This window comes from Rhinolophus sinicus, chromosome 15 (assembly GCF_057876585.1).
Source record: "Rhinolophus sinicus isolate RSI-liver-muscle chromosome 15, RSI-T2T, whole genome shotgun sequence".
Lineage (NCBI taxonomy): Eukaryota > Metazoa > Chordata > Mammalia > Chiroptera > Rhinolophidae > Rhinolophus > Rhinolophus sinicus.
Genome location: NC_142515.1, coordinates 33,543,479 through 33,570,963, shown reverse-complemented (window position 1 = coordinate 33,570,963; position 27,485 = coordinate 33,543,479). Strand labels below are relative to the sequence as shown.

The following is a 27,485-nucleotide window of genomic DNA, read 5'->3' as shown; positions in this document are numbered from 1 at the left end:
TGAAATGAAAACAGATAATTTGAAGGAGGTAAAAAGAATCAATAAATATCAATGGCAAAAGATCACATTCATTTTCCATTCATCACTGATTCAGCAAGATATATGGGTTGTATTCTATCTTAATAGAGCTAAAGCAAGTAGAGAGTGTACTGTTCCTGACTACAGAGAACTTACCATTTTATTCATTCATTTAATTCTTCATAAAAACACAGCACCTACTATTTATCAGGCCCATTTTAAGTGCTATTCAACAGTATAAAGCTAACATTCTAGGGAGGGAACAGGGTCAACAAGCAAGTTAAAAAGTGTGATAACAATAAGTGCTATGGAAAATATAAGGTAAGGTGAGGATGAAAGGGAATGGTGGTGGTCATTGTGGTGATGATGGTGGTGCTGGTGCTGATGCTGTAATGATGTGGTGTTTGTGGTGGTGGTGGTGGTGGTGGTGATGTGTTGTTGTTGGTGGTGATGGTGATATTTGGTGGTGGTGGTGGTGGTGATGGTGGTGATGTGTTGTTGTTGTTGTTGGTGGTGGTGGTGATGTGTTGTTGTTGGTGGTGGTGGTGGTGATGGTGATGCTTGGTGGTGGTGGTGGTGGTGATGTGTTGGTAGTGGTGGTGGTGGTGGTGGTGATGGTGATGGAAGCAGTGGTGGGTCAAGACAATGTCTTATAATATAAGCAGGGCTAGCATCTTTGTTAGAGATTTCAGCGGAGAACTGAGGAATAAAAGAGTTAGCCATGGAGATTACTAGAGGGTAAGTGTTTCAGGCAGAAGGAACCATAAGTTCCAGAGTACTAAGACACGAGCATGTTTGGTGAATCTGGGAATTTCAATGAAGCCAAAGTGGTTGAAGCAGGGGGGAACAAGAGGGAAGAGTGGAATGAAATCAAACCAAAGAGGTTGGTGAGCAGAAGATCACACAGGGCCATGTAGGATATTGTAAGGGTGTGAGGATTTATCTAGAGCGAGATAGAAAGCCACTAGAGGGTTTTCAGAAAGTTAAATCACATATATTAACCTGATGTTTTAAAGGGATTCCTCTGGCTGTGGTGTTGATAAAATAAGAGAGAGAAATAACGGAGGAAGCAAGATGGCAAGACAGGAGGTTATTGCAGTAATCTAGGAGAGAGATAATGGTGGCTTAGACTAGAGGAAGTTCAGGAGGGTGGGGGAATGATAGAAAATGTTGGGTAGAATGTAGAAAATTGCTGAAGGATTGAAAGTGGGAGAAATTGAAAGAGAGAATTTAGGGATGACTCCAAGATGTAAGGCCTGAGCAACAGGAAAGATATAAAATTGCTACTTACTAAGATAGGAAAGCTTACATAAAAAGCTGGTTTATAACATTCTTCCATGTTTCTAATACCTAAACTAATTTTTCAAGTACTTGTATTTTAATATTATTTCTAGTTTTTCTGTTGGCATAGCAATTCACTACACCATTTTAATTTGGAATGATAGGTCTTCAAATTTTTACATTTGCTTCAAGTTACACCTTAGTAATAAGCATACAGAGATTTATTCTTTAGAGGCCCCACCAAAAGAGGGCGGGAATATTTGTCACTTTTGCTAAATATAGTACAGTGAGATATAAAGGAGTCAGAAATGATAGGAAGTGATTCCAACAGAAACACATATACAATAACTACATTTTTAACTACAAATTTAAAAAGAACTTACGTAAACTCCCCAGGGATGGCAGCTATGGCCAAGGACCCAAGAGTAATAATCTGAACATCAACAATATCTGGGTGCCAGGGATGAGGTTTTGACAGCTAAGAACCCAAAACATGAAACCTGTGTTAGGAATATTACTATTTCTATGGTCAAGAGGCATGTAATGTTCACATAAATTCCTTTATCAAAGGATTTTAAGTGTTTCCAACTGTTTTTGGTGCTTTATCCTACTATCATAGATTTTATTTCTAATTCATGATGTAATATTAAATATTCTATCTGGTCATAATATGTGAGTATCAAATGACAATGCCCCATTAACCTGGACTTATTTTCTCATCGATGAAGTTTTTGGTGGATTAGTCATTGTGGAATCACAATGAGTAACAGGTAACCACGGATTCTACTAGAGTATGTAGTAACTATCCTTATTCAAAATAAATAAGGAATTCCATTATTTGAGATAGCTTAACTTAATGACTTCTCTTTTTACTCCAATAGCACTTTAAATTTTCAGTTACCAAATCTTGCCTTACTTCCCAAGTTTTCTGAAAGAGAATCTATCCCTTTCCAAGTTCAGACTAGTGTAGAATCTTTCCTTCTATTTCTTCCTTTTCCCTTCGTTCTTCTACCTGAAGAATTTTAATAGAATATTAGGAAAAAACTCTATTTAAAATTTTTGTATATCAAAATTCATATTATGAACACTGATAATGACATTTTCATATTTAGAATGTGAAAATCCATGTTCCAAAGGAGTAGTAAAAGAATATTGCTTTAGTTAATAACATTGCCTGAACTGTGAGAAAATTGAGACATGAATATGTTCCTTTTTATATGACCTGAGATATTTTTTTCTCTGCAGAGAATTCTGTGTGATCTCCTGCCCTTGAGATAACATAAATGAATCTTAAATAAGATAAACATTAATCTTATTCTTTCTTTTTCAGTGTTCTAATTGTTTAGGTTATTTATCATAAATTTTAAGTCAGAATATTTAATAATCATACCCCATATTCCTTAGTTAGACTCATAGCATCTAAATATTTTGATGTGGGGAGATCTAAATAAGACCTCCCATGCCGCTAGAGCTCTACCACTCATATCTGACAATTTCTAAATTTTAAAAGCAATATACTAATTTCATCATGAAAAAAAAGAAGTAAAAAAAATTTTTACCTCTCCAGTGTGAATAAGGACTGGCTTCGGTTTATGACATTCTTTGATTTCTTCAGATGGCTTGCCCAGGATCTGATCTCGAATAGTGTCCCAAAATGGATTCGATTCTGTTGTCCCTATTAGAGATGTGATAATTAATATGACTCCAACTCTCCAGAAAATGTCACCAATTTGACAAATGTTGTGTAGCAATGTTTTAGGATTTTCAGAGATTTTATTAAGGTTGTTATTCAATGATTCTAAACTGCTTGAACAATAGAAGAGGCATATTTTCCTGTGCTTCCTAAAATAGGAGCCATTATTTAATTAGATGTTGAGTGTGGTTGGTAGAATAAAAGAATATATTTTGCTCAAAGTTTTGTTTCTATGGCTCTTCCTCTTCCATACTGCAAATAAAAACAATATTATATAATTAACCGTAGATCTATGAATTAAATCATCTGTTTTTCCATTTTGAAAACTAAAAATGACCAGTTGTTCGGCTTGTGGTCCCTGAAAGAGCCTATCTTCAATCCTCACTTAATTATCTACATACACACACACACACACACACTCACACACACATACACACACTCACACACAATGAGTAAAAAACAAAAACAACCTAAAATCCATAACTTAGGGAAAAGTTATGTTAACTACAAAACCTATGAACTTAGAATCTAGAATCCATTAGGAAAATATAACAATTATAAACATATATGGATGTAACATCAGAGCATTCAAAGTACATGAACCTAAACTGGCAGCAATGAAAGGAGAAAGAGACCATCAACAATAATAGTTGGAACTTAAATAACCCACTTTCAATAGTAGATGGAACAACTAGACAGAAGATCAACAAGGAAATAGAAAATTTGAACAATACTAGAAGTCAACTAGACCTAACAGACATCTACAGATCACTCTATCCAACAATAACATAATATGCATTCTTCTCAAGTGTATATGGAACATTATCCAGGATAAACCATATGCTGGCTATAAAAAAAACCTTGGTAAATTTTAAAGAAGATAAATAATACAAAGTATGTTTTCCAACCACAATGTAATAAAATCAGAAAGAAGAGAAGAAAATGTGGGGAAAAAACAAATATGTGGAAAGCAAGCAACACAATCATAAATAACTAATGGTCAAGGGAGAATTCAAAAGAAAATATAAAAGTACTTTCAGATGAATGCAAATGAAGACACAGTATATCAAAACCTTACAGAATGCAGTGAGAGCAGTATTCAGAGGGAAATTTATAACTTTAAATGCCCATATTAAGAAAGAAGAGTAGAGTTAGAGTGACATCAGCAAAACGCCAGAGTAGAAAATATCGGCCTTTGTTCCCTGATGAAAAACAATAATTAGACAGCTATTCACAGATGAAAATAGCCCTGGGAGGGCTCAAGAGTCCAATTAAGAACCCAGAGCAACACAGTGAAGCAAAAAACAGAATAACTACACAGAAAGGATCACTGGAGAGATTAGCATAACTAAGACATCTCTTTACAGCTCAGAACAAAGAAGGGAAGATGCTATCATTAGCAGCCACATAGCAGTTGCCATCATGGTTTCAGGAGCCTGCTTTGTGGAGAACCCCAGGGAAGATGCTATCATTAGCAGCCACATAGCAGTTGCCATCATGGTTTCAGGAGACTGCTTTGTGGAGAACCCCAGCAATCCTTGCTGCTCAGGACCACAACAGACTTCTAGCATTTTTCACAGCTGTAGTGCTCTTCAGCTCTTCAGCAGCCTGCTCCACAGAAGACACCAGCAGCTTTTGTGATTGTGGTAACCAATGGCCATGACCATCATGGACCGCTTAGGGACAGAGATGCTGCAGCACCTTCCACATAAGGAGCTGCTGTTGTGCTGCCCTGGGACCAAGGTTGTCATTCCCCATCCCCAACTGCACACATGCCCCTGACCCAGAGCTCTGGCTGCTCCATGCACACCCGTGTTTCAGACCCCAAAACTGACTGTACTGTTTGCTCCAGATCACAGATCTACAGCTGCTCTACATGTACCTGCATCTCAGGCACTGGAGCCACCACTACTATGAGCTATCCATTGTCCTGTACCCCAGAGCCACTGTCCTCTGCAAGTACATGTGCTCCAGTCCCCAGCTCTGTGGCTACTCCATATATGCACACACCTAAGGCACAGAGCCAATATCACTGCTGGCAAGCTAGTGCCCTAGACCCCGGAGCTGCTCTTGCTCCATGAGTACCCATGCTCCAGATATCGGATCTGTCCCCAGTCCATAGGAACTCATGCATCAGACATCAGTGCCACCACGACTGTGAGGGCACCTGCAAGCCAAACTTAGCACCAAGAGAGATCCCCTTGGCCAGGACATCCCTCAGGGGAGAAAAAAGATCAGAATGTCACCAGCAGCCTCCACCACTGAAGATCCCAACAGCACTCATGGCAGTTGCAGACACCAATAATCTTGGCCTTTGAGGACCCATGCAATCTTCACCAATACTGACCTAAGCTGACAGAGCTACAGGGAGACTATGCCACTTGCATGGCATGCCCTGGAACTAGAACTGCAACAGCTCACCCAGTTAATGTCCCTGCACCCACCCAAAGGGGAAGATCTTTCTGCAACAGAACCAGTCTACAAAGTCTAGAAGAGGTAGTTGCTCCATCAAATGCACAGACAAAACACAAGGCTACAAGAACAACATAAATCAATGAGCAGTGTGGGAGAAAGCATCAACAACAGATTTGATCAAGCAAAATCTATGAACTCAAAGACAAGTCATTTGAAATTATCTAGTCAGAGGAGAAAAAAAGAATGAAAAAGAGTTAAGAAAACCTACATGAATTATGAGACACTATATGCTAAAGGTAATTCTTCAAGCTGAAATGCAAGGATACTACTAGTACATAAAAGATATGAAAATATAAAACTCACTGGAAAGGTAAGTATATAGTCAAATTAAGAATACTCTAATACTGTGATGGTGGTGTGTACACTACTTAACTCTAGTATAAAGGTTAAAAGACAAAAATATTAAAAATAACTAAGGTTACAATAATTTGTTAATGGGTACACAATATAAAAAAGATGTAAATTGTGACATTTAAATGTAAAATATGGGGAGAGGGTATAAAAAGTTAGTTTTTGTATATGATTGAAATTAAATTATCAGCTTAAAAAAATAAGATATTTTATGTAAGCTTCATGATAACCAAAAAGCAAATACCTATAGTAGATACACAAAAGATAAAGGAATTAAAGCATACCACTATTAAAAATCATATCACAAAGGAAGACAACCAGAAAGGAAAAAAGGAATATGGGAACTACAGAACAGCCAGAAAAAAAATTAATACAATGGCATTAGTAAGTCGTTACCTATAAATAATTACTTTAAATGGAAATAAATTCTCCATATAAAAGGTAGAATGATTGATGGATAAAAATCAAGATGAACTATATGCTCCCTACAAAAATCTCACTTCAGATTTAAGGACACACATAGGTTCAAATTTAAGGAATAGCAAAAGATATTCCATGCAAATGAAAATCAGAACTAAACATAGGTAGCTATAATTCCATCAGACAAAACAGATTTTAAGTCAAAAATGATAACAACAAAGAAAGTCATTATATAATGATAAATGGGTCAACTTGTCGAGAATATAACAATTGTAAATATTTACACACCAACATTGGAATACCTAAATATATAAAACAAATATTGACAGATCTGAAGGGAAAAATAGACAATACAATAATAGTAGGGAGCTTCTTACCCTGCTTTTAACAATGGATAGATCCTCCAGACAGAAAATCAACAATGAAACATTGGACTTGTACTATACTTTGGGTCATATGGACCTATCAGACATATATGGAACATTTTATCCAATAGCAGCAGAATACACATTCTGCTCAAGTGCATATGGAACATTCTCCAGGATAAATCATATGTTATGTCACAAAACAAGCTTAATCAAATTTAAAATATTGAAATCACACTAAATATCTTTTCTGACCACAATTACATGAAAATAGAAACCAATAACAAAAGACTACTGGAGTCTCACTTCAGCTTTAAGGATACACATAGGTTCAAATTTAAGGAATAGGAAAAGATATCCCATCAAATGATAATCAGAAGTGAACAGGAGTAACTATAATTCCATCAGACAAAACAGACTTTAAGTCAAAAGTGGCAACAAGAAACAAAGAAGGTCATTATATAATGATAAATGGGTCAATTGGTCAACAAAATTAAGAACTTTTTTTGAAATGATAAACAAGACTGACAAACCTTTAGTTAGACAAAGAAAAAAAGAGAGAAGACTCAATTAAAGAATCAGAAATGAAAGATGAGGCATTTCAACTGACACCACAGAAATACAAAGAATCATAAGAGACTACTATGAGCAATTTTATGCCACAAATGGATAAATTCCTAGAAATACACAAACTACCAAAACTGAATCATAAAGAAACAAAAAATTTGAACAGACCAATGAGTAAGATTGAATCAGTAATCAAAAACCTTCTAACAAAGAAAAGCCCAGGACTAGGAGGTTTTATTGGTGAATTCAACCAAACATTTAAAGAATTAATGTCAATCTTTATCAAACTCTTCCCAAAAATTGAAGAGGAGTGATGACTCCCAAACTCACTTTACAAGGCCAGCATTATCCTGATACCAAAGCCAGATAAGTAAGGACCCCACAAGAAAATTACAGGCTGATATTCCTGATGAATATAAAAGCAAAAATCCCAAACAAAATACCAGCAAAAAATTGTGTGGTATGTAAATTATATCCCAAAAGTTCTATTAAAATTATTGTTTTAGAACATTAGATAAAGTGGATAAAATATTACCAGGAAAGATGGCACCAAATATGTCAAATTGCAACTGTATTCATTGTTTTAATTAATGGTTCCAAGACATACACATACATGAATGACAAGAATGAAATAAGCCAAAACATTTCCTGTAGATGATACTCTTTCACTTTTTCCACTTTCTCTACTTTACAATGTATATTATTACAGTGATAATCAGAATGAAATTATAAAACCTACAATAATCAATTATAAAACTGTGGAAATACACACAGGAAGAGGACCTGGGATCACATGCTGCACCCCCAAGTGCACTCTTGCCCAAGCACAATTTAAAATTGTTCATCCATAGATTAAAATTCAAAGAGAATTTATTTCTGATTCTATTTCAGTCAGTGGAAAGCTAGGCGACTAGACACCTATCCCTGAGAAATCGGTCATGTAGAAACCTGGAAAACCCGGAAATCCCTGAGTTTAAAAATAAAAATAGTCAGTGTACTGGCTACAATTAAACCCCATTAGGGAACACAGCCCTGAACTTCAGAACCTGGAAGCACAGATTTCCTCACCCTGTGTAAAATTGAGGCTACCGAATCCATCAGTGGTGCCCGCTGCAAAACTGTAGCCCAGTGCTGGTTTACACGTTTTTGCCTAATAGAAAGATTTTAAAATCAAAACAAGAAAGAAACAGAAGTTAAACTTCAAGTAAATAATGAGATAAGCCCAGAGCCTTTACCCTTATGGCAAAATCAGCGTGACTCGGTGACACTTACTGTGTGTGTAGAATTGAGCGAGACAGTAACATTCGTCATATTCACCCACTGATGAGCCGAAATCAATGGTCCAGTTACCTCCTGGGAGGCGGAGGCATACAGTTCCTAGAAAACCCACATAGGCTAACTGTTACAATCAAAAAAGTTAAAATGAATACTACCAACTGTACCCAATAAGTATCAATTTGAAAATGCATCTCTCATCCAAGTTCCATTTTGCTGGCTTCTTACTAATAGCCACTATCCACATGCATCTCTCTACCAACCCCAGTGGCTTCCCTGAAGATTGAAGGCCCTGAAACAGTGGACCTGTGTCTATTCCCCACAGATATGAAATTCTGCTGATATAAGATGTGGCACAAAAGGCTCCAATCTCACTTGAAAGACAGAAAGGAAAATTTAAGATTAGAAGTAGATGGGACAAATTACTTTCTTTGCCAGAACAAAAATGTATCATCAGGCATTCTCATGGACATTTCCCTCTCAGAATCCTTGGGTCCTCTGGCAGGGCTGGCACCAAAGGATGGCTTGAAATATTTCAGACACACTTAATCTGCATCAGCTCCCTGGCCCCGTCCCCTTCCCCCCCCACACACGCACTATTCACCTTTTGATAATCTTTTTCTTTTCAATATGATCAATTGATACTTTTTTTCAATCTTATGGGAAATGTGAGCCAAAACATGTTGAGAAATGTTTGTTTTTATTGATTTGTATCACACAATATAGGCAAATGATGCTTCAGCACAAGTCCATTTGCCGGACACCTATCTCATTTCCACTACACCCCCATCCGGTTTCAACAAAGGAGATCTCAGTAACACTAGCTGCAGCTTGCCTCCCCTGATTAAAAGGGAGGTAGTGCCTTCCTGAGAAGAGAATACAAAATGTGGGACAAATCTCTGTGGTTCTGAGGCCCAGAATGGTAACAAAATTTCTGACTCCAAATTGTGTCACGAGTGCACACTCTAAATAGGATCTGTTAATTTAGAGAAATCCACTGAGGATAATACAGTAATTAAAAAGAAACAGCAGCAATTAGGCTGGCTAGTGTCTGATATTTTTAAAGGTGCTTTTGATCTTCCTTAATAGCTCCTGAAACATTTTAGAATCCTTGGAACAAAATATTTACTTAAACACACACACACACACACACACACACTCGTGTGCGCACAACAAAGGTTGACTAAGCTATAAAAAGGAAAAGCTTTAACTGTCTTTATTAGAGATATTAACTCTAGAGCTCATCCTTTGTCATTTCAATCAGCAATCTGTTTCCATAAAAGCTGACACATAATATGGAGCAAAATGAAAGATAAAATTTAGTAGAGGGAGGACAGTAGAGCAACTTATAGTAATCTTACTGGAAACCAGAGTCTCTCCTAAAAAAAGAAAAAAAGAAAAAAAAAAAAGAAGGAAAGGAGGGAGGGAGGGAGAAAGGGAGGGAGGGAGGGAGGGGGGAGGGAGGAGGGAGGGAGGGAGGGAGGGAGGAGGGAGGGAGGGAGGGAGGGAGGGAGGGAGGGAGGGAGGGGAGGGAGGGAGGGAGGGAAGGAAGGAAGGAAGGAAGGAAGAAAGGAAGAAAGATGTTAAGAAAAGAGAAGATGGATGATCTTTCCCATATCAAAGAAGACTAGAACTAATTTGAATCCAAATTGGAGGAGCTGGGAGCTAGGTGCTGTTCAGCCTTGCCTTATCATTGAAGGAAAAGTTAAGAAATGGCTAGGTGATTTGGCCGGCTAAAGCTTGAGAGATTTCCAAGATTTTGGAACAGTGTGGTCATATTTGATACCATGTTAATTGAAAGTCTTACAGTCTGTCTATTATCCCACTTTCTGAAGTAGCACATCTTCCTGGTTACTTGGTTTTAAATGTACTTCCTGTAAGCAGTTGGATCAAGCAGTCAGAGACAGATTCCTGTGTGGCTTGTGAAAGCAACATTCCTAGCTGACATGTAAAAGCATTCAGTCTTCCAGAATTCTTGGCGCAGCTTGAGCTCTTGTTCTCTTCCTTACAGTTATTGACTTTCGAATGAACAATGTCAGTGGATTTTAAAGAACAATTCCAAACAAAGATGAAAGAAGTTGAGTGCACAGCATACCTTTGCTGCCTGATACATGGTCCGTCCTATAATTTGGGTGCTGTCAAGCATATCCTGTCCAGGTCCCATAGCAATGCACGTGGTAGACTGGAACAAAATGAGACAAGATGTGTTCTTAGTGAAATAAGAGATTATTTTAAGAAATAGAAAATTACAAGTGAATCTAAGCAAACACATTTTTAAGCCACATTCTAGCATTTCTTTTCAGACAATCTCTCGATTTACAGATTACGAAAAATAAAATCATTCATTGAATTGGAGCAGTGAATATCTTTAGAAATCATCTATTTCAGCACCTTTGAAAAATAAGGAACTGAGGCTCAGGTGGGTTAGAGGATTTGTCAGATTTGTTAGAGGATAAATCTTTCCTTAGCTACCCACATGTAGCTAAGACCTAAAGCCAAGTCTTCATTTGTTGCACATCTCTCTACTCGCTTGTTTTTTGTTTAGGTTTTATGTTGTTGTTGTTGTTTTTTGGGTTTTTTTGTTTTTAGATTTTATTGGGGAAGGAGAACAGGATTTTATTGAGGAACAGTGTGCATTTTTCCAGGATTTTTTCCAAGTCATTGTCCTTGCAATCTTAGTTGTGGAGGGTGCCGTTCAGCTTCAAGTTGTTGTCCTTTCAGTCTCAGTTGTGGAGGGCGCAGCTCAGCTCAAGGTGCTGTGTTCAATCATTAGTTGCAGGGGGTGCTGCCCACCATCCCTTATGGGAAATCGAACTGACAACCTTGTGGTTGAGAGCCCACTGGCCCATGTGGGAATCGAACCAGCAGCCTTCGGAGTTAGGAGCACGGAGCTCCAATCGCCTGAGCCACCGGGCTGGCCCTCTACTTGCTTGTTTTTGCCTGTGGCTCTTGCTTACGATGGCCTTAAATTGAAACTCAGTTAAAATTATGTTGGAATAATTAGCTGACCCTCAGAAAATAAATCAGTAAATAAATCTGACGCTATACCTTACATCAGAAATATTTTACATTGATCAGCTATTAAATATTATAAATGAAACCAAAAAGTATTAAAATAAAATATGAATAAATATATTTTAAAGTTCTAAGGGTGTGAAAGACCCTTTTAAAATTATATAGGACAGGCTTAATAAATCTGACACATTAAACATCTTAAACATCCATATGAGGAAAACCAAAGCATAAGTGAGGCTGAAAGACAAATGATAAACTTGGGGGGGAGGATGCACTGGTTATGACAAGCTAAGACTTTAATATATTAGGAACTTTAAAAAGTCAATAAGAAAAAATATCTTTATTAATACCTTTTGATTTATCCATATTGAGTTATCTCTTATTTGCAGTAAAAAGCATTTTATATGTATAGCAAAATCATCACATTGGACACCTTAAAATTACACAATGTTATATGTCAATTATATCTCAATAAAGCTGGAAAAAAATAAAAACAAAGAGAACTATCCTAATGGATACACAATGGAATACAGATGAAATAAAATTACAAAAAAAAAAAAAAAAGAAAGAAAGAAAAAGAACTGTAAAGGGCCATTCAACATTAAAATGTGTTGAGTTTCATGAGAAATTAAATATAAGTTTAAACTACAAAAAGAGAACTCTTTGCATATTGTATTGGTAAAACTTGAAAGATTGACAGTTCTGACAGTCCTGGTATTGGTGAGAGACTGGGGAAACTGTCACTCATGCACTGTGGGTGGAAATGTGATTGAGAGAGCTTTTGGGCAATGCTTAGCGTATGTTAGATTCCTTCCTCTTTGACAGCAAACTGACTTTTAAGAATTTGTCCTAAGGTGAAACTCTTACTCATGTGAAAATATATATGACAAGCAGAGTGATCATAGCATACTTATACAAAGGAAGGAAAAAAAGAAGGGAAAGAGGATGTAAAGGAAGAAAGAAGGCAAGGAAAGAAAAGACTCATCAGTAAGGGACTGATTAATTATGGCACTTAAAACTGAAAATTATGGAGTCAGTATAAATGATGTTTTAAAGTATATTTACCAGAAATAAGGAAGCAGGGTATAGCACAGTATTTTAGTGTGATCCCACTATGTGAAATTGTACATATGTGCATATATATGCATGGATGCATAAAAAGTTGTCTGGAAGGATGTTCATTAAAATGTTAACAGGTTAATTGTAGGATGAGGGAGTACTTTAAAAGTTATTTTTAAGGAAGCCACATTAAAGCAGAAGACATGGCAACATTTGCCCATTTCCCTCTTTCTCTTTCTTAAGTGAATCCCAATTTTGTTCAGGAAGCCATCTCTCCCCTTGCAGTCACCAATCCCATTCCTAGTTCCAGGTAAGTCTAAAGCAATCATGTCTATGCTAGGCATTGCTGAAGAATGGTCAAGAACTCCAGCCTAAAGCAATCAATAGGTACCATTCCCCCAGCAACTGCTGTGGTCCAGGGATGGCCATGTGACATAAATTGACCCAATCATACAATAGAGAACTTTTATTCCATGGTTGGAGGAGAGGATTTCTCTCTCTCCTACTGTATATGGGGTGATAAAAGCACACTCCTTCCTCACTGCTGACTGCCATATTGCTAACATGAGGGAAGCCAATCCAACACTTGGAAAGGAACAGAGAGAAACAGAATCCTATTGTGGAAGGGGGTATGGTTTTGTTGTAATTTTTTTCTGAGTATAAGGTAAATTCACTCATTGTAGAAAAAAACATATAAATAGAATAAAAACTACTTATAATGGTACCAAAAAGAGAAAAAATAGTCAACAATTCAGTGTTTCAGTTTGTCTGTTAACTATGATGCATTTATTTTCAAAACTGCAACCATAATGAATATGTAATATTAATTCCTAAATTTTTTAGTCAACATTGTGTATTATGAACTTTTTTCCACATTAAGTATTCCAACATAAGACATTAAGTTGTTGCATAATATTCTACTGCAAATAAGTATAATAATTTTTTTAACCATTTCATCTATGAATTTTGGAATTTAACAAGTAATCATCAGATCCAATGTGAATTAATAATTTGTGAAAATTTTGTAAATAAAAGGTAACAAAGGAAGACTTTCTATATAAAAGTAGTAATGTATAATAGAAAGGTATAACTGTTAAAACTATATTGCTCAATGGGTGGTGTTGACTGGAATAAAATACATAGCCCAGAAATAGTGTTTAACAAAAGTAATATCACAGTTGAAATGTTCTAAAACACAAATAAGAACCCAAAAATGAGCATCTGCTGGTCATGTCAGAGTTGAAAAATCTAAATGACCTTGAAGCGGGGAAACAGTTAAATAAATGATGGTACAGCCACATTTGTTTTGAAACCTAATGCTGAGACTTACATATAGTCATAAAAAGATTTTTAAGACAAATTGGGTGGAAAACTCAAATCCTGGACCAATAAAAAAATAAATGAGTTGTAAAATTTTTTTCATGACTGCAGAGACAAATATATAGGGAAAGGTGTGAGAGTGGTAACTTCTGGGAAGGAGACAGGAGAGAGAAAGGGAGGTAAATAGAGACTTTTACTTTTTACTACTGTCTAAGCTTCCATGCTGAGTTTTACAGCAAGATTTTGTAATTTTAAAAGAAAGAAAACAATTTTGATCATATATTGTTTAAAAAAAACCATGAGAAATATCTCAGGCAGGCATTTTTCATACTATCTCGTGTCTTCAGAAATGCCAAGGCAAATGTTTCCGACTGTCCAAGTTTTGGGAAGGATACTTAATCTCTGACATGTAGCAAATTATCTCATCATACAAAAAAAAAAAAAAAAAAATCACAATCAGATGGAAAAAATATATAATTTTATCCAATTGAAAGTTACTGGGTGATTTTGAGAAGAGCAGGTGCTAGAGGTAAGCAGGCCAGTGTATATTTGAGGAAATACTTGTCAATTAATGATAAGTATTTAAACAAAAAAGGTATATGAAATGTAAACACAAAGATTTCATGTCACAATTACCTACCCCACCAATGGGACAAGTGCTATTGGCGTTATCACAAGACTCTCCTGTGTTGATGCAACGTGGGCCGCGGGTATTGGAGGACACATCTCCTAGGTTGGATGAAGCAAAAGCTGCTACAAATGGACCCTGCCAAAAGAAACAGCCAATTGCCTTTTTATTCTTTCTTATTTCCCATGACTTCCATTAAAAATGCAAACATTCAATGTGCTCTAGCGAACTGTTCTAAATCATTTGCACACAATGAAAAGGGGAATGTACAATATTCTGTGAAATTTTTTTATTTCTGAAAAGGCTCGCATTGCAGTCAGTGTCCGTATTATTACCCTTGATATTCCAATGATCAATAAAGCTGTTTCGAGCAGGAGAGTTTCAAATTTGCCCCTCAAACAGAAACATTTTGACAAGAAACACAGTATTGCAACAACAAACTACAAAATGCTGAAACATAAGTCTCCTCTCTGGTGTTGTACCTGGAGTTCCAAAAATCCATTCGCCCTTTAAAAATAAATACCCTATCGGCTTAAAAAGAAAAGAGCCAATCAAGATTATCCTGCTGCAAAACTGAACCTAAATATAGCATCCACCATCCAGACCTGCTCTTCAGTGTATCTGTTCTCTATCTCTTCAATCTGAAGTAATAATGCATAACCTTTGAGAGCGGTACAAGGTATTAACCTCAACCCACTGGTCTACCATTCCATCTTAAATGTCTTAAACTTTCTAGGGAAAGAGATAAGCAAGTATTAAAGATCATATGTCATTTTTGATGCTAAAAAGATCATGTATCTCAAAGTACCCAGCATCCAGCCAGTGATCATAAATGGAACCTCCTTTCTTTTCCCTAAAATACGGGCTAAAATGAAAAAATAAGAGTTTTGCCAACAAAGGCACTAAAAGATCAGATCAAATGTACATGGGGCTAATAATATCTGTATCACAGTGACTGGGGCTCTCATCCCATGGTTTATATTCTTCTGCATTCGGGGCTTGGATGCTGGTGTCAAGCAGAGCAGGGTCCCTTCTCCCACTTATCTATTCGCAGTCTTTATTTTACACAGATCTGAGGAGATTCCGAGTGTACATGGACTGGGTTCCCAGCCCCCCACCCCCCCATCTCTGCTCCTGTCACTCACTGTGTTTCAAAATCACTAAAACAAGTCTAATGGATTAGGGTTGTCTCTGATTTAGCCTTTATTACCGGGAAGTAGAACCAAGTCCTGGAAAGGAAATTCATCATTAAGAGGAAAGCCTGGACCAGTGAAAAAGGACTCATCACCTATCCTCATTCAGGTTCTTACACCATTAAGAATGTGCTTAATACTTTTATAACGCTAAAAGCAGAAGCAAATATCGACACAGTTTGTCATATGTTTAGAAGTTGATAAAAAAACTATTAGATATTGCAAAAATCTTGAACTTGCCCTCCTTTATCTAACTGTAACTTTATGAAGCCATTAATATAAGCAGTATTTGACGCAAAGCTTATTAGTCATTTTTCATTTTTCTTTCCCTACTAGGAAGAATGGAGAATTCTTTTTATCAAGTATATCAGTATGTGACGTCCATGATGACACTTTACTCTGAAGATTTGAGTCAGCTATTCTGAACACTGCATGAATTATGATACTGAATGAGCGAAGATGAAGCTTTCAATGCCATAAAATTCTCACCTGTCCCGGTAGATATCCTTTGTTCTTTTCTTGCTCAAAAAGGTAAGATGCATAGCCCATATTGTCACTATTTACAAGATGATTGGTGTTGTTCATGCTGACTGGGTGGATGGCAAACCAGCTGTAACAGAGCAAGAAGCCCTAAGTTAATGAAGGGAACCAGATAACTGGGCCAACAATGGTGACTGGGAGCGTAAGTTTTCCACAGCAGGAAAAAAAATCAACGACAGGCATTCCACATTTAGGTTCTTTCACTGTTAATGAGCTTAAACTACTAATCATATACTCAACAAGACTGATCATTTACTGAAAACACAACACTTTTTATAAATATTTCATCATCTTGATCTTCATCATAAGCTTTTAACAAGAGTCAAGATTGGTCATTTAATAGATGATATACCTAAAGAACTAGACATAGACTAGTCTAGTTCTTTAGGTATCTTTATGTAAAGAACTAGGTATAGACATAGACTTTGTCCCTCAACACCGGCACACATATAACTATTCAAATCAATCCGATCCAGTGGATATTTACTGAGAGCCTACTGTGTGCCAAGTACTAAATGAACTGCAGTTTACTCTCAAAATTTTACAGAAGACAAAGATGTGAGCAAATGGCTTTAATACAGTGTGACAACAGTTATAAAGAAATAGACATCTGTTTGGGGACCACAGTTGACTAGCAATTAATTCTTAAGGGCATTCCAGGGAGAGGGAACAGCAGAGCTACTGCACAGAGGTGTGAAAGAGGATGCTATGAATAATTCAATATATCCTTGTGCATAGTAATACCTTGTTTAAGTGTAAAGCTGTGTAGGTTACAAGCTGTGTAGTTTACAAATTAATGTCGCATCTGTTACTTTATTTGAACTTCACAATAACCCTTAGAGAAAGGCTATTAACCTGCACTCTGTAAGGTGTCTTAGAGAAGCAAATTGGTGATCCATCTGTCGTAAATGACCAAAACTCAAGTTTGGGTCTGTGATACCTTGTCCAGTGGCCTTTGCAGGATCAAACCTCCACATAGGTGAAAAAGCTACTTTACAGAATAGAAGGTGGTAAAGCAGGTTAGCTAGGATGTTCAAGAAAAGAGAGATGCCAATTCATCAAGTTTTAGGCTAATTTAGGATTTAAAACAAATCTTTTGTGGATTTAATTCTTTGCTGAAAACTTTTTAAACATTTCAGCTTATAGTCCTACATAAGTGATATAATGCACAAAACTAAACATTGATCAAATGACTGGGAATGTTTTTGGACTTCACAGCCATCACTCGGGATTCAGTTCTCATGGCCTGGCAGATGCATACGCAGGTCAGAGGTGGCCAGCACAATGCCCGCGGGGGCTGGTAGGCAACATAAATGACTTACACGGGCTGGCATAATAGAGACTAGTGTGGACTCTGCAGCTCTGAAGGCATTTGCCAGGTCTAAAGGCTGCAGCCTCTACTGTGCTGCAGCCAAATGTTGCCTGTGGGAGAGCAAGCCAGGACTGCCAGATCTTCCAACTATTTCAAAAGAAACCATGAATCCATGTTTTGATGAAATATTGATCTATTTAAAAATTCTTAAAGAAATCAATGGTATGGAAACAGAGGAGGGGAACTGTTACCAATTAACAGACTTAAGACACGTAGCCAACAAATGGAATCTGTGAACTGTATTTTGATTCTGATTCAAATAAAACAACTGTAAAAAAAACTTTATTGATACGAACAGGGAAAACAGAATACAAACTGGGTTTTAGATCATACTAAGAAATTATTTTTAATTTTGTGGGTTGTCATCATGGATCATAGTTATATTTTTTAAGGTTGTTTTCTTTTAATCTGATAGATATACGCACTGAAATATGTATGAATGAAACATAATATCTGGCATTTGCTTTTAAATACGCTAGCAAAACACACAAACAAAAAGGAGCAGAGCGATGAAACAGAATGGCAGAATAGTGCTAATTATAGAAGCTGAATTAATAGTTATGTGGAGATTCATTAGACTAATCACTCTAAATTGGTATATACTTAAACATTTCCATTGTAGTTTTTTTTTTCCAATGTTGACATCCATTTAAATTTTTTTTTTTTTTTAAACAGTGTTAGGCCAAATCACCAGTCAATTCAGTCCCCAAGGTATATATTTGCCACTGTGCAAAAAGGTACAGAAGTTTAGGCTGAAGGTAGTTCGAAGGTCATCCCCTAGAACTTACTTGCAAGGTTTCCATGTTTCTAAAAAACCTTATATTAGTTTCTTCTTGGTTGTTTGTCTCTGTCTCTTAAAACCCAAGTGCCAGGGGAAATTCCACTCAAGTCGTTTTCCAATTAGTTGGAGTCACAACCTCTCCAATAAAAGGAAATCTGTAGGACGATTCTGTCATCATTTAACACTTTTGAGGTGAAGGATTTTCCATACAGAATCTCATTTTATTCTCACAAGAACTCTTTGAGTCAGATGCTGTCATTATCCTCTTTTGACAACTAAGGAAAAGAAGTCTCAGAATAATGATGTAACCTGATCAAGGTCACGTAAGTGTAAGTCAAGAAGTAGGGCTACGAATCCAGGTTTGCCAGACCACAAAGCTCATGTTCTGATCTGCTATGGGATACTGGCTCCGTCCCTTCTGTTCATTCACTTGCTCATTCAATACAAATTTAGTTAACTTTGACTCTGTGCCAGGTGCAGGTTACAGAGAGATGAATGAGTCATCATCTTGCCCTAAGAGATGTGACATTTGAACTGGATCTTAAAAGATGAGTACGAATCTGGCAAGGGGGTCACTGGAAAAAACTCATTCATAACACAGGCACGCAGATGGGATAGGGAGCAGTGTGTTCAGAGAATGGATAGTCACGGTGGCCAGAGCAGAATGCACAAGGGCAAAGAGAGGTAGCAGTTGTGCCACTCATTGAATCAACACGAACGCATTAGTAGCCAAGCATGTGGTTGGCATTGCGTTAAACCCCAGGGAACATAGAGAGAGATGAGCCATGTTCTCTATCATCAAGGAAACACAACAACACCTGTGGAGAAAGCAAATGCTAAGAATTTTGGTCTACTAATTAGACTACAAACTTCAATTCTTGTTTATTTCATTGAGTTATTTTCAATTATTTTAGGCATTAGAAAATTAATTGAACTTTTTTCCTACAAAAATGAAACAATAAGTATTCAAAAAAGTTATTTAAATTTCAGGATAAGAAGATGCCCTATTTTTCCTCCTCTGCCCTTTGAAATATGTGCTATTAAAATATCAGGCTTGTGGGCAGCTGGATGGCTCAGTTGATTAGAGCGTAAGCTCTGAACAACAGGGTTGCTAGTTCGATTCTCACATGGGATGTCGGGCTGCACCCCCGGCAACTAAAGATTGAAAACAACAATTGCAGATCTGCGCCCTCCACAACTAGATTGAAGGACAATGACCTGGAGCTGATGGGTCCTGGAGAAACACACTGTTCCTCAATATTCCCCAATAAAAATAAAAATAATATATATATATATATATATATATATATATATATATATATATATATATCAGGTTTGTCACAACAACCAAGTACTATGGTACTAGATGAATATTTACAAAAATATGAAGAAAAGTGGTCAGTTTAATTTAAGAAAGCTGTACTCACAATTTATTGTATATGATCAAAAAGTATTCATGAAAGCAAAGTTCAAATGAAAGGAAGAAATGTTTGCGTAGTTTCAAAAGAAGTTAGAATATAGACATAAACGGATGAATATGTCCCTGTTAATAAACATTTTAAAATAATGATTATGTCACAGCTAGAATATATGAGAGGAAGCATGGCTCAACTTGAATCAGCACGATACAATCAAAGTACTGAGGAAAGTCAAGAGATTTGAAATTGCATCCTAGTTTGTAGCAAAGTTAGTTAAAATTTCTGGATCTCTTGCTTCCTAAGACTGAAAACATAATACATTTTAACTACATTTTGTGAATCAATAGACAGCAAATTAACATAGAATATTATAATTTTCTCCACCTATAGAATTGAGGCATTTGGACAAAAGATTTCTAGGGCCTCTTTAAATTCAAGCATATATACTTCCTACTCTGAAACAGAAAAAAAGCCAAACATAAAAATTGAGATTCTTAAATATTCTAAAAGTAATAAACTCATCCCAGGTTCCATACTCTCAGACCTGGGCCACCATGTCCCACATGTAGAAAGGTGACTAACAAAGCAGGTAAGTGGAGGCTGAAATCCATTACCCATTTGGTTCACCAACCTGGGCACCTTGGTCAGCCCAGGGAAGGCAGCACCTGCATATGTGTGATTTGCACCAACGTCCTTGTTCTCTCCAACCTAAGCGTCCACTAATAGGGAAAGAGAATATTGTGCAGCCATTCAAAGGTAGTGTTCATGAAGATGTGTAATAACATGGGAGCTCTTTGGGTAAATACAATATAGGAAGCTGTAATGGGTTGAATAGTGTCCCCCCAAAATTCATGTCTACTGGAACCTCAGAATGTTACCTTATTTGGAAATAAAGAGTCCTTAGAAATATAGTCAAGACAAAAAGCATGTGAAATCATACTAGCTTAGGTTGGGCCCTAAATCCAATGCCTGATGACTTCATAACAAGAAGAAAGGAACAGAAAGACAGGCAGAGACTTAGAGAGGTATATGATGTGACAGGCAGAGACTTAGAGGGAGGCAGAGATTGGAGTGATGTGTCTACAAGTGAAGGATTTCCGCAACCGCCAGAAACTAGGAGAGAGGCATGGAACAGAATCTCCCTCATAGCCTCCGGAAGAACCAACCCTGCCAACACTTTGATTTGGGATTTCTGGCTTCTTGACCTGTGAGAAGATAAATTTCTTTTGTTTTAAGCCATCCAGTCTATACTAATTTGTTATGGCAGCCCTAAGAAAGTAATACAGAGGCCATGTATTTTAGTGGCTAAGAATATAGCACTGGAGTCAGACACAAGTTACTTAACCTATTTGAACCTCAGTGTCTATATCTGTAACATAAAGATAATACTAGCATCTACCTCAAAGCATTTGACAATTAAAGGAACAAATACATCTAAAGTACTAAAGACTGGTCTATACTAAGAATGGAACAAATCATTACTACAGCGTTGTTGATGATGCTGATATTGATACTTCTGCAGCTGATGGTGATAACTGTGATGATGATGATGAAAAGGGAAAAAGAGATACAAAGGTCTGAATGTGTGTGTATATACATGTTTAATAAGATTAATGGGATGTGTGTATGTGTGTATTCAACACATGTATAGTCAACTTACACAATCCAACTTACATGTCTCAGGAAATGAGAAAACCCTGTCCTCCTGTGGCAGAGACTTGAGGTCTTACAAAATGCCCATGTGCTCCTCTATTTCTGAGTCCCACTAGCAGGGAAGAGCATGTGAATAGCTCTGGCCAATAACATGTGTGCAGAAGGACTAACCAAATTTTATTAAGCTTCGTATGAAATAAGTCTGTACTATGTTAAGCCACTGGAATTTCAAGTTGTCGGTTGTGGCACTAGGCGTTAAGTACCCTTCTTAGCACACTTCTTTGCACCTCCCTTACAGTCTTCCTCATCAGTTTCACTACAAACTATTTGAGGGAGGAGAGGAAAGGGTGTTTCACTGTGTTATACTGGAAGGGTTATTGGGCCTGGAATTTTACCCAAGGGGCAACCTAAATTTTAAAATAGACCTGCTCAGATTAAAGAAAGACAATGAGCAGTAGCCAGAGGAACCCTTCTGAAGGTACAGGTAAACTTGGTGGCCAGCATCCTGGAGAATCTTTCTACCATCTTTGCTCCAGAGAAGAGATGTACATTCTCAACTACTCCTTTTGTTATGTTCAAAAATTCTGGATGAGAAAGCCCTTCTTGATGATGTTATTGGAGAGATATCTGGTTTGGCTAGATTCCAGTAAGTTACTACAATCAAAATTCTTGTATCCTAAATGGCATGATTAAGCCATCAACAAAATTAAAATAGGAAATGGGCAATAAGAGTACTTTTTAAAATTCAGCTTAACTAGACATAGAAGAAATCAAAAGGAAAACAACAGTGATTTGGCTTTTTTGGTCTATTACTTAGCAACAATTGTAAAGCATGATAATACCAAGGTTGGCAAGAGTACAAAAAATAACACTCTGCTCACGCTTGGGTAGCAAGAGTGTAAACCAACAAAACCTTTCCAGAGGGCCATTTGGGAATTTGAGATAGCCTTATTAATAAGTATTCCTCTTTGGCTCAGAAATCCCACTTCTAGGAATTTAGCTTAAGGAAATCATTGGCAAATATATAAGATATGTGTTCGAGAATGCCTACTACAGTGTATTTTATGATGAAAAATACTATAAACGAAGTATCAAAAAATTTTCTGGTTTGTTGAACACATCACATTATCATGCATATAATGAATACAGAACTTTTTAAATGGTAATTATAAAACACTAAGTAGCATTAAAAGATATTCATAAGGTGCTTCTATGTAGCCACACAACAGCTTAACCTTTTGTTTCCTTCTACCTGCCCCTGTAGAAAGGAGAGTCTGTAAGACGATCCTTTCAGGGACTTTGCTAAACCTTTGTGTTTGCACCTTATGCCTCCCTGTTTGGTCCCAGAAAGATGACTGGACAGTCAATGATGAGTAAGATTCCTCACGGAAGGAACAACTCAAGCCAGACGCAGTCATAGGGACCAACAGGAGAACCAACGGGGTTCACAGAGGTGGGCACAGCCCCCACCTTCCTCAGGCTAAGGAAGCCTCAGCCTCTGTGGCTGCATTCCTTCCCAACACCTGCAAGGGAAGTGATTCAATGAGGTGCTCTCCATCTATTCATATGCATATAGGTTTTGTCCCTTGGGGAAGCTGAGACTTATGGTCCAGCTGCCTGCAGGCAAGGGTGATTGACTCAAATCGGTTTTCTATTAAGATGTATGAGATTCACAGACTGTGGAATAAATAATGCTAATGCCTTATGTGAATATCAATAAAAGTTACTGGTTGGCCTGAGTCAAGGCTCCAGTCTTCCATGACTGCAAGGCCCCCTGGCCTTCTGAGATTTCACTGCATCAAGTCTCTACTACATTCTTTTTTAAAAAAACTTAACCTAAAGCCACCCCTTTTCATTCCCTCACTGCTTGTGTTGTGCTGGACACGACACTTCTAAATAGAAAAAAATGTTACTAAGTTATATATACAATAAAGTCTCACTTAAAAAAATGCATAAATATGATTAGGCAAAGGCCATTTAACAAAATGTTAATAGAAGTATTATCAAGTCCCAGGATTATCAGATGATTAAAAAACCAGTTGATAACAACACCAAGAGTGAACTCTAATGTAAACTATGGACTTTGGGTGACGATGATGTGTCAGTGTAGGTTCATTACTTGTCACAAACGTACCTCTCTGGTAGGGGATGTTGATAGTGTTTGACAGTCAGGGAGGGTGTGTGTGTTGGGGGCTAAGGGATACATGGGAAATCTCTGTATTTTTGCTTAATTTTGCTGTGAACCTAAAACTGCTCTAAAAAATAAAATTCTACTGAAAAAAGAAACAACTCCAGCCCTGACACAGCGTCAGTTCTACCCTTTCCCATTAATCAAAGCAGTCCCAATGCCAGGCCAGTTTCAAAGCCTAGAGAAATCATCTTCACCTCATACTGGGGGCTGCCACAGTCACTTTGTATAGAATATGTGAGAGAAGAGCTATTATTGCAGCCATCTTTAGAAACTACAATCTGCCATTTACAGATTGTTTTTTAAATCTCTCTTCATCCTCGAAAAGGTCACAGAGGAAGAAAAAACAAGCACTGAAAAAGTGAGACAAATAGCACAAAGTGAAGAGTCATAGAAAAGTCCACATATATAATAATCACAGTTTCTTAGACTAAACTCATGAATCAAAATACAAAGATTGTCAGAGTGAAAAACAAATAAAGTTATATGATATTCATAAGAGACACCTCTAAAATATAAGGACCCAAAAAAGTTGAAAGACAATGATATAAAATACATACATGAAAAATTCTAACATGCAGAGAAATTTTTAGTTATATTAACTTGAGAGTACATAGACTTTGAGACCAAAAAAAAAAAATCATTATTAGATATGGAGTCACTATAAAAGAAAACACTTGGTAGTCTCAATATAGGGAGATAAGATTGTTAATATTTTTCACAGTAATTTAAAGCTTCTAGTGCCCAGAGTGAAAGAAACCAAGTAAGCATCCACATTTATAGAATGACCTTTTAGTCATGCCTATTTCTTATTATATGTTCCACATAAGGATATGGACGGAAGAAAATGTACCTGAATATAAACTGTGGTTGACATTGGGAAATATAACTTTGAGTTATTTTTTTTTTTCCTTTCTACTTTCCTATATTTTTCAAGTTTTTCTATGGTGAGTACATATTATTTTTATACTGGGGAAAAAAACTTGAAAAAAAAATAATCTCCTTTTAAATCTCGTTGGGTTAAGAACTTTCCAGGTATCCAACAATCAAGTAAGTCCAATGTTTTTTGCCAGTTATGACAACTGGTTTTATGGCTTTGGTTTCTAAACATGGGACAAATTAAATTAACAAACATGATTTATCTCTATTATCAGTCAGCTATCATGACCCACATCATCGAAAAGCCCTTAGTAAGCACCTTTGCTTTACATGGGGATAGACCAGAAATAGGATGAAAACTTACTATACAGCCAAGGCCTTGACTCCACTGGAGAAGAACACAGACAAGCTGATAGGAAAGTTGGGGGAGGAAGACAGCATCAATCTTTACAACAAAATAGAAGGGGCAGAACAAGAAGGAAAAATTCAATGAAGGATATAGGAACAGAAAGCAGGGCTTCACAAACCAGAGTTGATATTAACAGACAAGGTATTTATAAAGATAAAGATGAGACGAGGTGGAGAAAAGAGAAGAGGTCAAGAACGGGGATACGAAAGTCAATTTGGTGAATGTAATCAATAATGTTGTAAAGATTTTGTAGGGTATCTGAATGACACTTGTCTCGTTAGGGAGACCACCTCAGGGATGCTGTAGATGCCTGATCACTGCACTGTACACCTGAAGCTGAAGCTGAACAATAATGAACGTCAACTACAATTATATATATATGGTTACAAGAAGCGGAGTACAGCTTTAGGAATAGAGACAGTGGAAATGTAATGGCTGTGTGCGATGTCAGAGGGGTAGTGGATGGGGGGAGGGGGGTTGTCACTGTGTGAGGGATATAAATGATAAATGTCTAACTATTACATTGCTTTGTGCACCTGAAACTAATAAAAAATGTTAAAAAAAAAAAAAAAAGAATAGTGAGTGAAGGACAGTTCACTGAGGTTTCCCCATTTGCTATCTGAGTGGGGTTAACTGGACTAAGGGAAGGATGTAGAGGCTAGAATAGATACCATAGGATATAAACAGTCAGACATTATAATTTAAGAAGTCATAGTCATAAATGGAAGAGATTTACACACACACACACACACACCATGAATGTGTTCTGTAAGTCAATATATTTGAATAAATTCGTGTAATTTCATAAATTGGATTTTTCTAAGTGTGTACACAAATTATTCAAATATTCTGAGCAAATCACTGTCCCTGTTGTTTTTTAAAATGTGCCTTTAAAGGGTACCTTTGCATGACCCTTTGAAATTTAATTCGTCCCAAGTTTAGAAACCAAAGCCATAAAAACCAGTCAGTTGTAAGCATAAAAGGATTTGCATTATATAAAGCAGAAAGCAATGGAGCAATCCTTTAAACACCTGCTCAGACCTTCCTTACAGCTCCTTCCTGATGAATAGGAGTCTTGTCATATCAACTGCTAGAGGGTTGAAAAGGTTAAAAAAAAAAAAAAAGGAAGGAAGGAAGGAAGGGAGAGAGGGAGCGACGGAGGAAGGGAGAAAAGGGTCCATGCCACTCTTACAAACTCAAGGAAAAAAACTTGTCGGAAGAAAAGAGATAGACAAAAGCAAGAGAAGTGAGACTGTGCTGTTGCACCATACTTGAGGAAATGAGCCGCTCCCAGAGCCGCTTGAACAGGGTGACTGCATGAGAAGTGGTTCTCCACCCTTCAGAGCTACCATTCAGATTATCTGCCTGTATGATTTTCCTTTTAGTGCAGAGATTTACAACCTCTTTGTTTTCTTTCTTCTAGTTTCTTCATACACGTTGTGTCATATTACATCAGGATCTCTCAAGACTCAGTGTCATCTTCTCCACTGGATGACAGACTGTTCTTTAAGGGGGTCTTTCAGAGTCTCTCAAAGTGAATTTTGTGAATACCACACAGCTTACATTCTAATTCAGAATTCAGAACATTCTAAACATGTTCTCCACATCTGGAGAGAATCATTTACTGTTTCTGCATAAGGTAACAGCAGGCAAAAAGATAAAAATATTTTCCTTACATAGATAACTGGAGCAAACAGTGGCCTCACATTTGTAGAGGACTTAATAGTCTATGGAATAGTTTCATACACATAATTCTACTTCATTTCTCAAGGCTGCACACATCCTAACCCTTCAAGAGCCCCCAACTCCCAGCTCCAGCCTAAAACACTTGAATGATTTTCCATTCCCTTTGGTATAAAGACCAAAATCTTTATCATGGTACCTAATTTCTATCTTTAACTTTATCTCACAAAACTCTATCCCAATGTCTTCTGCACTCCAGCCACACAGATCTTCTATCAGTTCCTCAAATGAGCCACAGGACATTTGCACACGCTTATTCTTCTGTATTAAAGTACTAGTCTACCTTCCATTTTGCCAGTTAACTCCTACCCTTCCTTCAGTTTTCAGCCCCATTGTCACTTCTTCAGAGAAGGCTTTCCCAGTCTCCCTGACCAAGTCAAATCCCTTTAAGATAGCTCTACATACCTTCCTGTCTTAGCACTTAATCCAATTATAATTACACATGTATTAATATTAATACATGAATGCATTTTATCTCCACCAGTAGATTGTAAGTTCTATAAGGGTAGCAACTACCTCTGTTTTTGCTTGTCAGTGTATCCATAGTAGCAACTTACTTCATGACACATGAATTCCACAATATTGAATGAATAAATGAATGATCTGTGTGTAGAGAAATGTTACATCCATATTTGATCAATCTGGAAACTGAGTCTCAGAGCGTTTAAGGGATTTGCTCAGGAGCACAGACACAGGTATTTGATTCCAAAGTATTTGATTCCTTAATTCAAGGCCAGGGAATGCATCATTCTAAGGACTGGAAAGTGTTGTATGGCACAGAGTACGTGCCGAGTGCAGACTTTGCTGAGTGAAGAAATGGAAACAAACATGAAAATAGGAAG

The 27,485-nt window shown here is 37.0% G+C and overlaps 1 protein-coding gene across 2 annotated transcripts in view; it reads right to left on the bottom strand.

The window, feature by feature from the left end:
• The window catches only part of ASAH2 (N-acylsphingosine amidohydrolase 2), an 89,172-nt gene that overhangs the window by 22,705 nt on the left and 38,982 nt on the right, over positions 1–27,485 (bottom strand). For both annotated transcript variants that reach the window (XM_019738657.3, XM_074339435.2), the window contains exons 9-15: positions 16,150–16,270; positions 14,480–14,605; positions 10,541–10,627; positions 8,443–8,547; positions 8,239–8,320; positions 2,859–2,974; positions 1,683–1,777 (exon numbers count right to left, since the gene is read on the bottom strand). In XM_019738657.3, the coding sequence (XP_019594216.3) occupies positions 1,683–1,777; positions 2,859–2,974; positions 8,239–8,320; positions 8,443–8,547; positions 10,541–10,627; positions 14,480–14,605; positions 16,150–16,270 (732 nt within the window). The remainder of the gene's footprint in view (positions 1–1,682; positions 1,778–2,858; positions 2,975–8,238; positions 8,321–8,442; positions 8,548–10,540; positions 10,628–14,479; positions 14,606–16,149; positions 16,271–27,485) is intronic.